The sequence below is a fragment of the Plecotus auritus genome, assembly GCF_963455305.1.
Source record: "Plecotus auritus genome assembly, chromosome: 3".
NCBI classification, from domain to species: domain Eukaryota; kingdom Metazoa; phylum Chordata; class Mammalia; order Chiroptera; family Vespertilionidae; genus Plecotus; species Plecotus auritus.
In genome coordinates, this window is record NC_137772.1 from 205,633,166 (window position 1) to 205,652,598 (window position 19,433).

Here is a 19,433-nt window from a genome sequence, read left to right on the forward strand (position 1 = left end):
AAATGCCATGGGGAAGGGATATACCAGGCTCTTCAACTGTACATGTTTGTTTCTTTTTTCTTTTTCTTTTTTTTCAATCTTAAAGGACTCAGTTTATTAACTGACCAGATTACAAAAATAACCATGGTAGATACCTTAGTTCATCCTTCTAATAAGCCTATTGATCTGGTCTTCCCTGTTGCCAGCATCTCCACCTTCTACAAAATGGGTGGTCTTCTTCTTCATCCTACCTCGTGGAGAAGATAACTTGAAGGGCCACAGGAAGTTGTCACTTCTTTGAAGTGCTTTCCAACAGTGTAGATCTCATGAATCAGATCTTCCATGCAGATGATGCCATATTTACCAAGAGATCGAGCAATCAATGAGTTATCTGGCAGGGCAATTCGTTTTTTGTTGATTTTGCCATAACCACGCTTGTAGATCAATTCATTTACTGACTTCAGGTTTGGGTACCCCCATGCAATGTATGGCTCCAATCCTCAGCATGGTAATGGAAGCCTTGTTGAGCTTAACAAAGGTGCCGTTGAAGATCTGGCAAAGGCGAAGAAGCTGCAGCACCTTTCGGACCTTTGGGCTCACACCATTGATACCTCTGATCCTGATGACAAATGCCAAACATAGAAGTTTCCAGCTTTTCTTGCCATCCCAGCCATTCAAATCTCCGTTCTGTACATCTGCCTGTATTCCTTGTGATAGTGCTTAGCTTTTTCATAGATGATCTTCCTTCTTGCCTTTCGAAGCATCTTTTGGGCAAACTTCTTTCTCAGGAGCTTGATCTTCAGCTCTGCAAAATTCCTTCACTTTTTCTTGAGGGTTTCTGGCACAGCAGGATTCTTCTTCATCATCTTCTTCTTCTTCTTCTTCTTCTTCTTCTTCTTCTTCTTCTTCACGTTTCTTCTCCCTCTCCCTCTCCCTCTCCCTCTCCCTCTCCCTCCCCCTCTCCCTCTCCCTCTCCCTCTCCCTCCCCCTCTCCCTCCCCCTCTCCCTCTCCCTTTCCCTCCCCCTCTCCCTCTCCCTCTCCCTCCCTGGTTCCAGCCCGAAAAGAGGAAGGCAGTGCATGCGCCTACATGTTTGCTTCTTAACCTGGAAGAAGTTATATTATCCTCAACTTTTCTGAACATTTCATATTTTTTAAATTTTGCTGACAAAAAGGGAGAGGGAGATGGAATTTTACAGACTTAGGTTTAAATTTTGTCTCTACTACTTACTGGGAATGAACTTAGGGACTTCCTTAGTTTCTCCAAGCCTCTGTGTCTGCAAGAGGACATTATAATAATAAATATCCTGTTTCACACTCAAAATACGTGAAATAATATGGATAAATTATTTATAAAGAGCAAAGTGCTATGGAAGTATAAGCTGTAATTTTATAAGAATGCTCCACAAATTACAATTATTACAAAAAACTCTTAATGTCCCTCTGTTAGATACTCTCATAGAACCTTGTTCCTTTCCTTCAAAGCACTTACCTTCACTTGCAATTACACCCGCATTAACGCTACTGTGTGACCTGGCATCATCCCCACTCCATAGCTTTGGGCTCATCATTATATTCCCCAGAGCCCAGCACAATCCCTGGACCATATTAAGTTTTCAACAGACTTTTTTCAGTGTCATCTTGTATTTCTTATTGAATTTATTTGGGTAACATTGGTTAATAAAATTATATAGGTTTCAGGTGTACCATTCTATAATACATCATCTGTACATTATATTGTATGTTCACCACCCCAAGTCAAGTCTCCTTCCATCACCATTTATCCACCCTATACCCTCTTCTACCTCCCCACTCCCTTTCCCTCTGATAATCACCATAATGTTATCTGTGTCTTTTTTGTTTTTGCTTAATCTCTTCACCTTTTTCATCCAGCCCCGAAATCCTCCTCCCTTCTGACAGCTGTCAGTCTGTTTTCTATCTATGAGTCTGTTTCTATTTGTTAGTTTCTTTTGTTCATTAGATCCCATCTATGAGTGAAATCATATGGTTACTTGTCTTTCTCTGGCTTATTTCGGTTAGCATAATGCTCTTCAGGTCCATCCATGCTGTTGTAAAAGGTAAGCTTGACACTTGGGCTGCTTCCAAATTTTGACTATTGTAAGTAATGGTGCAGTGAACATAAGGGTGCATATATTCTTTCAAATTAGTGTTCCGGGTTTCTTCGGATAAATTCCCAAAAGTGAAATCACTGGGTCATAAGGCAATTCCATTGCTAATTTTTTGAGGTAACTCCAACTGTTTTCCAAAGTGGCTGCACCAATCTGCATTCCCACCAACAGTGCACATCCTCGCCAACACTTTGTTAGTGTAATCTGAACAGTGGTTACCTTTAGGAAATAAGGATGAGAAGCAGGGTGGGAGAGGGGAAATACTTTTCTGTTTTATAAATTCCTCTACTGCCTGAACTTTTATCGTAAACCTTAAATAGTGACAAAAGTCGTTTAATTTTTAATGAAAATAATGATAAAATCAGCCTATATTAATTCCATCGCCTCTCCGGGGAAGGTAACGTTTTAATATAGAAAATTACATGACAGGGGTGCATGAAATAAAAGGAGCAGGCAAATAGTGTTCTGTGGCGCTGGGCTCTCCCAAGACCCTCTGGCGTGTCTAACGGTTTAAGAATGGCCCGGAAATACCGTTAGGAGGCGCTCGCGAGGCTGTAGCAGAATTTCCCGCCCTCTCCGTTACATGCCCCAGTAACCCCGGCGCGCCTGCGACCGAGAGTAACCCTGCAGGCGGAGGGCAGGCCCGCCCCCCCCCGCCCTGACTCTCGCCTGCTCCGTCCCAGCCAATGGGAAGGCAGCGCACGAGCCGGCCGGACATTCGCCCTCACCGACTCCTCCCCTAAACAGTTGGAACCGAGTTGTACCACCACCTTGCCTTCGGCTTCAGACTTTTCCAATCACCACTCTACTTTCCGATTCCAAGCCCCGCCTCCCCACCCCCTCCCGGGCAGCACCCAGTTCATTCTGGGCCGGAGTCACCTTTGCATTACAAACGTTCCGCCCCGCCCTCTGCCTACCTTGGGGCGTTAGGCCCCGCCCCCCGGTGGGACCGACCAATAACCGGGAGCGCCTGGAGCCACTGGGCGGGTCTGCAGCCAATGCGCACGCCGTGGGCGGGCTCCGGGCCGGAATTGGGGGTGAAGCTACAGAGCTGTGCCCACATTCGGGGCGCACGGAGCTGAGGGGTCCCTTGGGGGCGCCCGGAGCTAAGATGGCGTCTGCTGCTGAGGGGGACGTGGGAACCGTGACCGAGCTGACAAGGGTGCTGCAGTGGGGTTTCCAGGAGCTGAGCCTTAAGAACTTGGCGACGTCCCTGGGCGCGTCAGAACAAGCGCTGCGGCTCATGATCTCCATCTTCCTGGGTAAGGACCCTCGTGCCTCCTTCCGCCCTCTCGCGGAGTCCGCGGGGAATGGGAACGTAACCTCCCCGTCTTCCCGGAGCCAGCCAGGAGGGCTTTGTGGGGTGCATATGTGAATGCTAAAACACACCAACCAGCTATTTATTGAAAGACAGATCTTGTCTGGAGTCTGGGGCTGCTGTGCCCTCTGAACCTCTGAACCTTTCTCTTCGACCCCAGCTGTACCCTTCATTTGGCGCCACCACCCTCCCTGTGTCCCCACGACCTCTCCTTATTTGTCGCTCTTGAGTTCTACTCCGTGGCATGTGCACTGCTGTCTGTTATTAATGCTGTATCAACCCTCACAGGCGCGCTCCTTATCGGTAGCATAGGCCCCCTAACTAAAGTATTTTATTTTAGCTCTGTGGGCCTCCTCAGCCCCATATTTCGAGTCTCTGTTTTGTGCAGTGCCCGCTTATATTACACTTTCATCTCTTTTCTGTCCCATTTCTAATATTTGATTCTTATACCATATGACTTCTCCTTAACCAACCACCTGTCATTTACACTGGAATATCGTCTTAATACGAGGCTTGGGAAACAGGACTGACAACCCCCTTGTAAACCCCAAGCGTTCATTACCTGTATGGTTCAAAGGATGTGGTGTATCTGAATTTGTGTCACAATGAGCTGTGTTATCACCGGTTTATAGGCTTCCTTGCTGCTTCCTTCCTCCATGGTTTTTTTAATATGTGGAAGCAGCTTGCTGCTTAGAAACTGTAGGACCCTGGGCAAGCCACTTATCCTCTCTGGACCCCAATTTTCTTACCTGTGAAATGAAAACTATGGTGCCTCCTTGATAGGATTGCTGTAAAATCCTGTAGGAATTCAAAGGTCAAGACTTGATGTAAAAATATTTGAGTAGTTGGAAGGTTTTATGAAGGTTATGGGACTTTAGCTAGGAGAGTAGGGGTGGGGAAGAATTAAGCAAACATGACTGGGAGAAGAGCAGAAGGTTAGAGAACTGAACAGTAAGACGTTTGAGATGAAGTTGGGCAGTTGTGGAACGTCTTAAATGCCAGAAAGAAGTTTGGAATTTATCCAGTAGTAGTCAGTAGAGACATTGACATAGAATATCACCTAAGAGTGTTAACCCAATCTAGATAATGGAAGAAGCATTAATTCATATTTAAACAACCTTGGCTAGTATCATTCCCTTTTGCCTATTATATATCAAACCAAGATGATCTTTATTTCTTCCAAATAAAGGTCGCCTTTTCCTTCCCTTGTAGAATTATAAAATTTTAAGGGTGGAAGGGGCTTTAGGTTGTGTGACCTCAGTATTACCCAGCCCAAATTTATCAGCACCCCCATTAAGGGTTCTCTGTACCACGCTATCTTTTAACTTCCCACTCCTTCAAACTTGTTTCTGACCCAGTTATTTGTTGGGATTGGGGTTGGCAATTAGGAGTGTTTACTTTAGTTAGGAAGTTCACTGTTGATTTCTCAACTATAAATACAAGCAGCAACAAATGATAAGGGGCAGCCTATGAAATGGAGCCAGAGCTGGAATTAAGACTTGGAATTCATCCTTTTTGTGCTGGTGGTCTATTGCTATGTACTATCATGGGCATACAACTGACTGGGAAATAGTTTTCTCTATACCATACCCCTCCTGACCCATGGTAAGAAATATGTTTTACCTCATGACTCAATACACACATATGTGTAAACATGTATTTTATTTATTAAATCCTTACCCCAGGATATGTTTTTATTGTTGTTGTTGTTTTTTTTTTGGGGGGGGGCGTGGAGAGAGAGAAAAACATCCATCAGTTGCTTCCTCTATGCCCCTTGATTGGGGATTGAACTGGCAACTTGACCCTCTGGTGCACAGGACTATACTCCAAATGAGTCACATCAGCCAGGGCTAAACATGTACTTTAAACAAAAGTTTCTGGAAACACTACTTATCCTTATTGGAGGCAGTGTATTTAGCTATTTTCTCTTTTATTTTTAGTATTGTTTATGATGTACTAATTGATTTCATGACCCATTAATGGATTATGACAAGTAGCTTGAAATCCCAAGTTAGAGACTGTAATTTTAAATATTCAGTATTTCAAGGAAAGGGCAAGCTCCTGAAGACTGCCGCTTTGGAATATTGTGAACAGCCAGAAGACTCTATCAAAGGGGTGTGTATGTCTTGTGTATAATTGCAAGGAATTTGGTGGAAGATGAATTTTGCTATCAGCCCTGGTGCTGGCAAATGCTACTAGGAAACATCTTCTTTTCAACAACTTGGGTCTCATCACTTTTAAGCATAATAACATGAATTGTTCCAAATAAATTCAATAAAATATACCTACAGTGAGTGAAGCACTATGCTTGACCCTGCATGGGCAAGGGCAGTGGTGTAGTATGAGTAATAGACCTATGCACTCAAAGGTATTATATGCAGTCTGTTAGTGGGTAGGGAATAGGCATGAGGTTAGTATTCTAATAACCACAATAAAAGGCAGGTATCTGAGGGCCATAAGATAATTACCAGGCTTTATGAGATTTAAAAATTGGACCTGTAATGAACTTTGAAAGTTGAATAAGGTTTCAACAGATTGAGATGATAAGACTGAAGGAACAGTATGAGTACAAGCACTGAGGTGGTAATGGGTCATGACACTTTCAAGGAGCAGCAACCAGTCCGGTTTGACTAAAGCAGGACTTAAGTAGAGAAGTGGTGGAAAATAAGACTGGAAAGGTGAGGAGTTTGTACTTAATTAAGTAGAAAATAGGGAACCATTGGAAATATTTGAAAGGTGAATAGAAGATAATACAGTGAAGGGTAATTTGAAGTGGACATAGATAAGAGGTAGGGAAACTAATGAGAAGAAACACAATCTAAATAGTTATAATGATTTAGAAGCAAGGCAGTTGCACTATGAGGGGAAAGGAGGGTAATTTTTGGAATACAGAATCTTTTGAGAGGTAGACTCTATGCAATTCCACTTATACAGCTGTTCCTGCCAGAAACTCAAGAATCAGCCTTGTCATCTCCCCACATCCCAATCACTAAGTCCAATCAATAGTACCTCCAACTTGTGTCACAAATATATCCACTTTTCTCTCATCACCACAGCCACTGACCATAAGTCACCAGAACCACCCAAATAGTCTCCTGACTGGTCTCTAATTCTGTACTTGCCCCCTTCAGTCCACTCTCCAAAAGCAGCCAGGGTGGTCTGATCCTGTGCCTATCCTACTCAGAACCCTTCAGGGGCTTTCATATGTGGCTGGTAAGCCCCTGCCTGCTGCTCCAGCCTCATCTCAAGCAAGTTCACAACCTTTTAACTACTTGGCCTCTTTTCAGTTTCTCAGAAAAAACATTAAGCCCTTTCCTACCTCAGAGTGTTTGCACCTGCTCATCCTGCTGTCTAGAAAGTTCTTCATTTATTACTCACCTGATAGACTCCTTTTCATCGTTCAAATTGTCACTTCCTCGGAAAATTCTTTCCTGACACTCTTTAAAGTATGTCCCTTGTTGCACTTCCTCATACTGACTGAAATCTTCCAAGTATACATTCTAATTTGTAATTATATATTTGAAGATGAGGATAGAAACCATGTAAGTTTTGTTTACCACCATATACCCAGTTTAACACAGTACCTGGCTTATAGAAAAGGCACAATAAATATTTGTTGAATAAGTCTATGTGTGAATGAATGATATAGCAACTGATTAAATGAAGAATAAAGTTGTTAAAAAAAACACACACCTCTGCCCATCTGTCTGGGTAGCTAGAAAGATGACAATATCTTTCACATATGCAGAGAGGTCAAGAGGAAAGTCAGATATTGTTCAGTGCCAGGTAATGATCTAATTTTAGATTTGCTTTAGGTTTTAAGGGCACCTCTGGGTGTCTTGAGAATTGTGAAGCCTAGTCTTAAGCTCAGGAAAGAAGTTGGGTTAGCCCTAGCAGGTTTGGCGCAGTGGATAGAGCATCAGCCTGCGGACCAAAGGGTCAAGGACACGTTGCAGTCTCCTCCCTGGCCCAGGCCCTGGTCCGGGCGTGTGCAGGAGGCAACCAATCCATGTGTTTCTCTCACATCCGATGTTTCTCTCTCCCTCTCTTCCACTCTCTAAAAATCAATGGAAAAATATCCTCAGGTGAGGATTTTAAAAAAGAGCTAAAGATACTGTTTTGGGAGGTCATGTTGATATCATAATTGAATCAGGGAGGGAATAAAATAAAGCTTTTAGGAGATAATAGAACCTAAATCGTGTTGATGGAGTATATTGCTACCTCCTTTGTTGATAATGATAGCTGACATTTATTAAGGGTTTGCTACCTACCAGTTTCAGACATCGTTAGAAATGCTCAACAATGCCCCACCTAAACCTGCCCGTTACCCATATGATGATTACAGTACCAGAGGTGGGCAAACTTTGACTCGAGGGCCACAATGGGTTCTTAAACTGGACCGGAGGGCCGGAACAAAAGCATGGATGGAGTGTTTGTGTGAACTAATATAAATTCAAAGTAAAGGAGCGGAGGGGAGAGCAAGAGAACCAGATAGAACAGCCGGATCTGGCCCTCACGCCATAGTTTGCCCATGGCTGTTACAGTACTGTTATCTCCTTTATGCAAATAGGAAACATCTTTAGAGGTTAAGTGATTTGCCTGAGGTCACACCCATTTCTACCCAATTCTGGAGTCCTTGCTTTTTACTTAATGCGAATTGGGCGGAGCATGTGGGAGTGGAAAAGATAAATGCCCTGATATCCTTTTCTCTCTTCACTCTGTGTGGTTAAACCAAGATGTAATCAGCATATGAGATATCTCAGCTTCCAAAGCTGGAGGTGGCCAAATAGAGCAGATGGCCACCCTGCTTAGTATGAGTGTTCTCTAGCCTTGGCCATGCCTGTGGCTTGGCTGTTAGACTGATCAAAAATTGCACTTGGGGGTAAGGATTCATTCCTCAGAGGTTTAAAATTAGCATCACTGGGGTTAGCAACATTTAAAATCAAAGGAGGTTTTGCAGTTTAGCTCGCTTTGGACCAAAGTCAGGTCTGGCCCTTTAGAACTAAGACCATTTTTCAATGCAAAAGGCTTTCTTCAGGTGGCATTGCAATGACAATATAAAGAGACCAAAGATAAGCTAGATGGACATTAAACAACATAAACAAATGGGACTTCTGACCATAATAAAAAGAAGGGTTCAAGAATTCTACTATAAAATAAGGGGGTGATTAAGCCCTGGCCAGGTACCTCAGTTGGTTAGAGCATTGTCCAGATACACCAAAGTTGTGGGTTCGATCCCCAGTCAGGGCACATGCAGGAAGCAACTAATGAATGCATAAGTAAAAGGGAACACAAATCAATGTTTCTCTCTCCTTCTCTCTAAAATCAGTCAATAGATAAATTTTTAAAGGTGGAAAAAAATTAGGGGGTGATTTTTAAATGACTTTCAAGTCCCCTTTTTCAATTCTAAAAGTCTAGATATACTCCACCTTTTTAGACTATCTTTATTTTAATCCATAGCCACAAATTTCACCATAAGCTAAATCTTCCTGTTTGGGGATTTCTTTTAAATATATTTTTCCAATTACTTATCTACACTCCATTATCTTATATTGCACAAAACTTCATGTTTTGAATGCCAGTATAACTTTAATGCCAAATAGAATCATTTCTTTGCCAGAGGCATGTTTAAATTAAGGCCTATGAGATTATATGCACAAGCTAATTTAACAAAAATAATTACATACCCACTGACATTAATCTGTCTGGACAGCCATGGGAACTCACTGGAGGTGTTCAGTCCAACAGCCTTTTATTGATTGACTGACTGATTTTAGAGAGAGGACAAAATATTGCTGTGAAAGAGAAACATGGATTGGTTACTTCTCACACTTCTCACATGCACCCCAACCGGGGGATGTAACCTGCAGCCTGTGTGTGTGCCCTGACCGAGAATCAAATCCACCAACCTTTGGGTATGTGAGACGATACTCCAGCCAACTGAGCCACGCTGGCCAAGGCAGTCCAACAGCCCTTTCAAACATGGAGTTTGGTTTTTAAAAAGGAAATAGCATTTCAGCTGGACTTAAAGGGTATGGAAGATTCTGGTCAAGTTGAGATAAAAGGGGGAGCTTTCCAGCTGCAGAGAATAATGAGTATATATGTGAAGATGAGGCAGAGTGAGACACATCTGCGGAACAGCAAGTACTCCATTTTGGCCAGGACAATAAAGGATTTATAAAGGAATAGTAGAGAAAAACTCGAGACCTTTCAGGTGAAGGGAGAAGGGTGCGGTGGGAAAACAGGATAAGGTGGTAGATGCGCATTGTTTTTAGAGACCTAGTGCAAATTCTGGATTAAATATGTACTACCTCTTTCACAATAGGTAATTACTAAACTTCAGCCATTCATTTCCTCATGTTCCCAAAGGCCAATCTTACTAAAGAATTGAGGTCAAGAGTTAGGCAGTTTAACTGATAAATAATTTTTAATTATATTTAATTCATAACAAGCAGCAATATTTTGAAACAGGTTGCAAAATTTACATGATTTTTTTTAAATAATATAAATTTCTTATTTCTAGAGAACTGCAGCCTTTGTACAGATTTTTTAATTCTCCTCTTGCCTGGAAAAGCATTTTCTACATTCCAGAATCTTACATTGCCCAAAACTTCATGTTTGAGATGCATTTCATTGCTCATTGAGATGCTTTGAGGACTAAATGAGATAAATTGAGCAAGCCTAACCCAGGGTAGTTTTAAATAATTGTTCTTTCTCTTCCCTCAGTAAGTATTCATCTCCTTCCTTTCCAAGGAGACTCAAAGTGTGGTCTTGGGACCAGCAGCATCAGCATCTCCTAGGAACTTGTTAGAAATGCAAATTCTCAAGTCTACCCCAGACCTACTGAATGAGGAACTCTGAGGATAGGGCCCAGTGATCTGTTTTAACAGCCCTCCAGGTTATACCGATTACCCTGAAGTTTTGAGGATCACTGATTTAGTGAACAGTCATGCTCCACATAACAACGTTTTATTCAAGATGGACCACGTATACAGTGGCAGTCCTGTACGATTATGATGGAACTGAAAAATTCCTAATGATGTAGCCATCATAACATTACTCACGTTTGTGGTGATGCTGGTGTAAACAAGCCTATTGCACTGTCAGTCATATAAAAGTAAACACATATAGTTAGTACAGTAAATACTACTTGATAATACACAACTATGTTACTGGTTTATGAATTTACTATACTATGCTTTTTATTATTTTAGAGAGTACTTCTCTACTTATGAAAAAAAAGTTTTCTGTAAAACACAATGTTGTGTAATCCCAGCAGCAGCCTAATACGTTGTGTTTACTGTGTCTCTTAATTGTGTCATTTTCTCTTAATTTAATCAGGTGTTGTTTTGTGCAGTAATATGCTGTACAGGGCTGTAGCCTAAGTGTGTAATAGGCTATACCATCTAGATTTGTTTAGAGCCACACACAGATGGCTCTTTGTAAGTGATGTTTGTCTAGTGACGAAATCACATATGATGTATTTTTCAGAATGTATCCCCATCGTTAAGGCAGCACATAACTCTATTTCTTCATGTATCTGTTTTGTAAAACTTGATGTCCTGATAGTACCTTAAAGTTTTTGAAATGTCATTGTAACTTGTGATCTTTGGAATAAACAAAATTCTTTCAGATTCTTTATGGCTTAGTTTTTCCCATTTGCAAACATCTCTTGTTCTCCAAACATTATTGTTATTACTGAATCACATTATTATATCATTATCATTTTATTATCATAATTGTTATCATTACCTACACCATTTGTTTCACACTTTTGATCAGAAGGTTAAATATAGAGGCATTTTTTTCATAAGGTTGTTGGAACTATTTAGTTCCATATTTCCTTTTCTATTTTGCATCAGACACCTTGAGCAATATAGCATTCTCCTAATTGATCACTTTACATTTATTAATACAATTCATAAATTGTGACTAGTAGCTTCAACAAAAATAGGTGTCCTACTTAGGGGTGCCAGGGAGAGCTGTTCTAAGCAAACTGTCTTTGTAGAGTTTTTAAGGTGTGTGTGTGTGTGTGTGTGTGTGTGTTGACATTTTCCTAGTAGTTGCTGAAGTCAAGGAGATTTAGGGCCCCCTTGGAGTTCTTTTGGTGAAGCAATAATAGCTTCCTAGAGAACATCAAAGGCTATCTATAATTTGTGTAGCCCAAAAGATGCTGTATGAATATTTATTTCTCCCTATTTTCAAAATGAGAAGGTGGGGGGCAAATAAGACACTAAAAATAAGGATAATTTCTGGATAAGAATCTCCCTTTGGCCTAAAATGGACTGGTTTCAAATCTAAGTTCCTCCCTATTCAAGCAATGGCTATGAAGGTAAGTGAGATTTATGAAACAATGGACACCTTGAATGAAAGAGTCTGTCTAAGTACAATGCACCATAATTGTTAGCAAGAGAAGCTCTGATAGAAATGTCAGTGCATTGTAACATAGGGACAGTTTATCAGAAAGTGGGTAGAAAATTAGGCCAAAGGAGGATCCAAGATGGCGGCGTAGGTAAACACCTAAACTGCTGCCTTGCACAACAATTTCAAAACTACAACTAAAAGACAAAACGTCTATCACCCAGAACCACGGGAAAGCTGGCTGAGTGGAAGTTCTACAACTAGAAGGAAAGAGCAAACAGCATTGAGAGGTGCACAAGCGCTGAAAAGCTGAGGTACGGAAGCGCGAATTGGGCTGGCGACGGGCGTCTGGGAGTGCTGCTTTTTTCAACCCGAAGGGATACAAGCTCCCAATTACTCCAAACTCCAGTTTCTGGGGAGATGCGGGGGACCCAAACTCCTACGGGGAGAAGCTGGACTGTCTGCCGTGGGGTCAGAAAGTGAGGGTGGCTTGCGTGCAGGAATAATTGTTTACTGTGCTGGGGCACAGGACAGGGGGACACGGTTGGAGACGCAGAGCCGACTAACTGGAAGCCATTGCTGTTTGCCATGCCTTAGCCTAGTCACGCCCTGAGACCCTGCCCCGCACAATCTACAAACCCACCCAAGCTCCAAGCAGTGGCTTTAGCATATGAATGACCTGCCCTATCGCAGTTTAACCTAGCAAACTTGCAGCCCAGGTCAGACAGCTCCAAAACCTCCAAACCCCAAGCAAAGAGGAGAAAACTGTAGTTCTCGCTGTAGCGCCTGCTGGGTGGCCTCAGACAGTAGCTGACCTGCACCCCATTAGAGATCCAGAAGCCAGTGTACCTAGTGGTCAGTGTGAGACACCAGATTTCAACTCCTCACATCCATAAGTGACACATTCAAGAGGCAGACTCAGTGAGGACCAAAGCCCCATTGAAACAAGTCCTGCACCATAAGCGTGTCTCCAGCACAGCAGTTCTTCCATTATAGACACAGCGGGTCCTCACAGCCAATTGGCCTGGAGGTCAATTCCTCCCAGTGTACCAACAGAAATCAAGGCTTAACTACACCAAGACTTTGCACTCAGCCGACAAAGGGGTGTACCAAAGGCGTCCACCTCAGGTGATTGGGGAGGCTGAGCTACTGGCCCCTATAGGTCACCTACCACACAAAGCCACTCCATCAACACAGGGAAGCAGCAAAATGCGGAGACAAAGAAACATGTCACGAATGAAAGAAATGGAGGAAAGCAAACTACTGGACGACATAGAGTTCAGAACCACATTTATAAGGTTACTCAAGAATCTTCTAAAAACCGCTGAGGAACTTAGTGAGACCTTTAAGGATCTTAATGAGAATGCCAAAAAAATGGAAAAGGACCAGTCAGAAATTAAACATACACTGTCTGAAATAAAGAATATACAGAAACTCAACTGTAGATCAACGTACCCCAAGAATCAAACCAAAGATCTGAAATATGAGGAAACAAAAAACACCCAACCAGAAAAACAAAAAGAAAAAAGAATCCAAAAATATGAAGATAGTGTAAGGAGCCTCTGGGACAACTTTAAGCGTACCAACATCCGAATTTTTGGGGTGCCAGAAGAAGAGAGAGAGCAAAATATTGAAAACCTATTAGAAGAAATAATGACAGAAAACTTTCCCTACCTGGTGAAAGAAATAGACTTACAAGTTCAGGAAGCTCACAGAACCCCATACAAGAGGAATCCAAAGAGGACCACACCAAGACACATCATAATTAAAATGCCAAGGGCAAAAGACAAAGAGAGAATCTTGAAAGCAGCAAGAGAAAAATGGTTAGTTACTACAAGGGAGTACCCATACGACTGTCAGCTGATTTCTCAACAGAAACTATGCAGGCCAGAAGGGAGTGGCAAGAAATATTCAAAGTGCCCTAACTGGTTTGGCTCAGTGGATAGAGCGTCGGCCTGCGGACTGAAGGGTCCCAGGTTCGATTCCGGTCAAGGGCATGTACCTTGGTTGCGGGCACATCCCCGGTGGGGGGTGTGCAGGAGGCGGCTGATCGATGTTTCTCTCTCATCGATGTTTCTAACTCTCTATCCCTCTCCCTTCCTCTCTGTAAAAAATCAATAAAATATATATTTTTAAAAAAAAAAGAAATATTCAAAGTGATGAACAGCAAGAACCTACAACCAAGATTACTCTACCCAGCAAAGCTATCATTCAGAGTTGAAGGTCAGATAAAGAGCTTCACAGACAAGAAAAAGCTAAAGGAGTTCATCACCACCAAACCAGGATTACATGAAATGCTGAAGGGTATTCTTTAAGAAGAGGAAGAAGAAGAAAAAGGTAAAGATAAAAATTATGAATAACAAAACGACATCAAATACATACCTACCAACAAGGGAACCTAAAAATCAAGTGAATAAAAAATCTGAAGAACAGAATGGAGTGGTGAATATAATAGAATCAGGGACATAGAAAGGGAGTGGACTGACAATTCTCATGGGGAAGGGGGTGGGAGGGGTGCGGGAAGAGATTGGACAAAAATCTTACACCTATGGATGAAGACAGTGGCGGGGGCGGGGGGGTGTAAGGGCATGGGGGGGGAATCAGGTGGAGGGGAGCTATGGGGGGGAAAAAAAGAGGAACACCTGTAATAATCTGAACAATAAAGATTTATTAAAAAAAAGAAAATTGGGCCAAAAATGGTCAGACCCAGGTTTTGTTCTTAATTCACATGAAGTCATCAAATAGATTATTTAAATGCCCCACTCTAACCATAGGCTGTTTAAAAATAACAAGTTTTTGCCCATTAAAGATGCTTTCAGTACATGTATTCATGTTGCTATGGCATTTTCATAAGAAAAGTATACATGATCCTATCTGCTACATAAAATACTAATGTAAGATAGTAATTTTGCAAATAATTCATTATAACAGGAGAGAACCCCAGAGGCAAGGTGACCTTCCCCTCTGCTTGACAAACTCCACCTGGACTAGACCTACTTCTGGAAGCCTAACAGTGTAGTCAGATCTGCTGTGGTGCCACACCAGGCTTTCCAAGGGCTTGGAGCACACATGGATGGCTTTTTGTACTAATTCATGAAGTTTAAAAAAAATGCAAGAATAATCTTCAAGTGTTTTGCATGAAAGACCTTAATTTCATAGGGGTCTGCACTGGGTTGAATAGTGTTCCTCAAAATTCAAGTCTACCAGAACTTCAGAATGTGACCTTATTTGGATATGGGGTCTTTGAAGATGTAATTAGTTAAGATGAGATCATATGGACCAAGGTGGGTCCTAAATCCAATATCTAAGGCCTTATAAGAGGAGAGACAGAGGCATAGACATACATGGATCAGGCCATATGACAAAAGAGCCAGAAATTATGCAAGCCAAGGAATGCCAAGGATCACTAGCTGTCACCAGAAGCTAGAAAAAAAGGCATGGAACACTTTTCCCTCAAAGCCACCAGTAGGAACCAACCTTGCCAATACCTTGATTTCCTCTACTAGCCTCCAGACTTGTGAAAGAATAAATTTAAGTTGTTTAAGTCACACACACAAATTCACTATTTAAAAAATTGAGGGTTCATGTGTATATATTATATATAGATCTGAGGTCCCAGGATGTTAAAGGTTTTTTTTTTTGTTTTTTGTGGGGTTTTTTTAAGATATATTTTATGGATTTTTTACAGAGAGGAAGGGAGAGGGATAGAGAGTTAGAAACATCGATGAGAGAGAAACATCGATCAGCTGCCTCCTGCACACCCCCCACTGGGGATATGCCTGCAACCAAGGTACATGCCCTTGACCGGAATTGAACCTGGGACCCTTCAGTCCGCAGGCTGACACTCTATCCACTGAGCCAAACCAGCCAGGGCCAGGATGTTAAAGTTTTAATAGCTGTATATTTGTATATGCCCTAATGAGAAGTGGCATCCATGTAGACATGGCAAATGGCTATGGCTTATATAGCTCTTGAGGTTTTCAGTTTCTGCTATGATAGCAATTCTAAACTCAGATAAACTTGGACACCACTCTGGATTACTATCCATAAATATAAAATTTCCCTTTGTGAGCCAGCAAGAAAAGGCCAACTGGAATAGTACACTTTAAGGCTCCTATAGCATATAATTCAGACAAAGTGGAAAAAATTGATTATAGCTTAAGTACAAATATACTGGGGCCTTGGCCAAAAATATTGAATCGTAAGGGCTACTAGAAATCCTCATTCTTTAGCTAAAGGGTAATCTGACTCTACTTCCTAAGTCTTCATTGGCCCTTCTGAAAGAGTTGGAAACAAAAGCAAAACATGGGAGCTCCTAGATAGCATGCATTTATATTATTTATACCAAGAGCCTAACAGTAATTATTGGAACCCAGGTCATCATCTCATTAGAAGCTCCAAATTTCTCCAAGTCTTACCCTCTTGTTTTGTATTTTTAAAGTATTCAGCCCTGGCCAGTGGGGCTCATCTGATTGGAGGATCATCCTGTATACCAAAAGGCTGCAGGTTTGATTCCCGGTTAGGGCACATACTTAGGCTGCAGGTTTGATCCCCTATAGAGGCATGTATGGAAGGCAACTGATTAGTGTTCTCTCCCTCTCTCCCTCTCCCCCTCTCCTTTTCTCCCTCTCTCCCTTCTTCCCCTCTCTCTAAAAATCAATACCCTCCAGTGAGGATTAAAAAATAATAATAAAGTATTCGTATTTTTATCTTATTCTAAATTTTTTTTTAAAACTTTTTGAAGATTCTTCCTATATCTTAGAGTAATATTGAGATGCTAATACAGAAAGGAGTAGGTTGTTTCCAGCTTGGATGGTGAAGAATAAATTGGACTTCATCAAAATTAAAAACTTTTTTGCATCAAAGGACACTATCAAGAAAGTGAAAAGACAACCCACAGAATGAAAAAAATATTTGTAAATCATATATCTGATTAGGCTCTAGTATCCAGAATATATTAAGAATTCTCATAGCTCAACAATAAAAAGACAAATGGCCCAATTTAAAAATGGACAAAGGCTTTGAATAGACATTTGTCTGAAGAAAACATACAAATGCCAATAAGCACATGGAAAGTTGCAAATAAACAAGCATTGGTAAGGAGGTAGAGAAATTGGAACCCTCATGCTGTGCTGGTGGGAATGTAAAATGTGTGGCCGCTGTGGAAGGTTTGGCAGTTTCTCAAAATTAAACAATTTATAGTATGACCTGGCAATTCCACTCCTAGCTATACAGTATACTTCAATGAATTGAAAGCATATGCTCACCACAAAAACTTGTACACAGATGTTCCTAGCATTATTATATTAGCTAAAAGGTGAAAACAACCCAATTGTACCCCAACTGGTGAATGAATGAACAAAATGTTATCTTTATACAGTGGAATGTTACTCGGCCATAAAAAGGAATGAAGTACTGTTTCATGCTAAAACATGAATGAACTTTGAAAACATTATGCTAAGTGAAAGAAGCCAGACACAAATGGCCACAGATTGAATGATTCTGTTTATATGAAACTAGAGGCCCGGTGCACGGATTCGTACACCAGTGGAGTCCCTCAGCCTGGCCTGCGGGGATCAGGCAGAAACCAGCTCTCCGACATCCTCTGAGGGGTCCCAGATTGCGAGAGGGTGATTCTCGGGCTCCCAGATTGCGAGAGGGTGGTTCTCGGGCTCCTTCCTCTCTGGGTCCAGGGTGCGGGTGAAACAGATTCGGGGCCGACAGTGCCCCAGCAGCAACCTAACCCACGGTGGATTCCGCGAGGAATCAGGCTCCATCCTCTACTGGTCAGAGCGTCTGCCCCCGGGTGGTCATTGCACATCATAGCTACCAGGCAAATGGTCAGATAGTCACTTGGGCTTTTATATACTAGTACTAGAGGCCCGGTGCACGAAATTCATGCACGAGGGGAGGGGTGTATCCCTCAGCCCAGCCTGCACCCTCTCCAATCTGGGACCCCTTGAGTAGGATAGGGCCTAAACGGGCAGTCGGACATCCCTCTCACTTCCTGATTGCCCCTAACTGCTACTGCCTGCCAGCCTGATCACCCCTAACCACTCCCCTGCCAGCCTGATTGATGCCTAACTGCTCCCCTGCCAGCCCAATTGCTCCTAACTGCCCTCCCCTGCAGGCCTGGTCCCTCCCAACTGCCCTCCCCTGCTGGCCATCTTGTGGTGGCCATCTTGTGTCCACATGGGGGCAGTCATCTTTGACCACATGGGGGAAGCCATCTTGTGTTTGAGTGACAGTCAATTTGCATATTATTCTTTTATTAGATAGGATAGAGCCCTGGTGCACGGGTGGGGGCCAGCTGGTTTGCCCTGAGGGTGTCCCAGATCAGGGTAGGGGTTCCCTTGGGGTGTGGGTCGGCCTGGGCGAGGGGCCTGTGGTGGTTTGCAGGCTGGCCATGCTCCCCGGCGGCCCAAGCGGAGACCCTGGTATCTGGGATTTATTTATCTTCTATAATTGAAACTTTGCAGCCTTGAGCGGAGGCCTGGGCCAGCCAGGACAGGCGGAAAGCTTGGCTTCCTCCATTGCCAGGGAAACCCAAGCCTCCTGCTCTCTCCATGGCTGCAGCCATCTTGGTTGGGTTAATTTGCATACTAGCTCCTGATTGGCTGGTGGGTGTGGCTTGTGAGTGTAGCAGAGGTATGGTCAATTTGCATATTACTCTTTTATTAGATAGTATATAGATGCCCAGAATAAGCAAATCCATAAAAACAGAAAGTAGGTTGCTGGTTGCCAGGAGATGAGAGGACGGTTGAATTGGGAATGGACTGCTAAGAGGTATGGATGGAGTTTCTTATTAGGGCAATGGAAATGTTCTGGTATTAGATAGTGGAGATGGTTGCACAGCACCGTGAATATACTAAATCCACGGAATTTTACACTTTTTAAAAAGGAACTATGTAGCCCTAGCCAGCTTGGCTCAGTAGATAGATCATAGGCCTGTGGACTGAAGGGTCAGGTTCAATTCTGGTCAAGGGCACATGCCTGGGTTGTGGGCTCAGTTCAACAGGCAAGAGGCAGCCAATCAATGATTCCCTCTCATCATTGATGTTTCTGTCTCTCTCTCTCTTCCTTTCCCTTCCTCTCTGAAATCAATTTAAAAAAATTTTTTTTAATTTTAAAAAAGGAACTATGTATATCACAGAGGAAGAGAGGACCCAACCGACAATTAGAGGGTGTGATGCTATTATCTTTTCTCCTATTAGAATTTTAGCTGGGTAACAAAGAGTTTATTGTTTTATTTGCTGAAATATCTGGTGAGAAAAAGAAATCTCACCTACTTTGTTTGTATTTACAAAGATTAGACTTGGCAACTCTTAAACACAAAAATAGAAGTTATCAGGACAAGTATTTGGGAAGATTGGAGAAAGAGCAGCTAATTAGCCACTTGGCAGTGTGACAGGGCAACCCTAGGCCAGATCAAGTCACACCTGGATTAAAGAACTAAAGAACCCTTCCTCCACTGGGAATTCTGAGAGTAACACAAATTTCTGGTATATGCCTACTTTTGTTGTGATGGTAGATTATTTTTTTAAATAACCAGGATTTGTATGACCTGAAGTTCATATAATCTTGGGGGCCTTCTTTAAGAAAAAAAAAAAATACCTTACAAGTTTTAAAAAAAATGTGTCAGTATGAA

The 19,433-nt window shown here is 42.3% G+C and overlaps 1 protein-coding gene and 1 pseudogene across 4 annotated transcripts in view; one reads left to right on the plus strand and one right to left on the minus strand.

Moving 5' to 3' along the window:
• Nucleotides 1-135: 135 nt before the first annotated feature.
• LOC308244610 (large ribosomal subunit protein uL30-like) lies at nt 136-833 on the minus strand (annotated as a pseudogene). Its single transcript has one exon. The product of its transcript is annotated as a large ribosomal subunit protein uL30-like (transcript).
• Nucleotides 834-3,093: 2,260 nt separating this feature from the next.
• LPCAT3 (lysophosphatidylcholine acyltransferase 3) overlaps nt 3,094-19,433 on the plus strand; it is a 40,277-nt gene continuing 23,937 nt past the window's right edge. For all 3 annotated transcript variants that reach the window (XM_080660498.1, XM_080660499.1, XM_080660500.1), the window contains exon 1: nt 3,094-3,368. In XM_080660498.1, the coding sequence (XP_080516624.1) occupies nt 3,218-3,368 (151 nt within the window). In that variant the 5' untranslated portion in view covers nt 3,094-3,217. The remainder of the gene's footprint in view (nt 3,369-19,433) is intronic.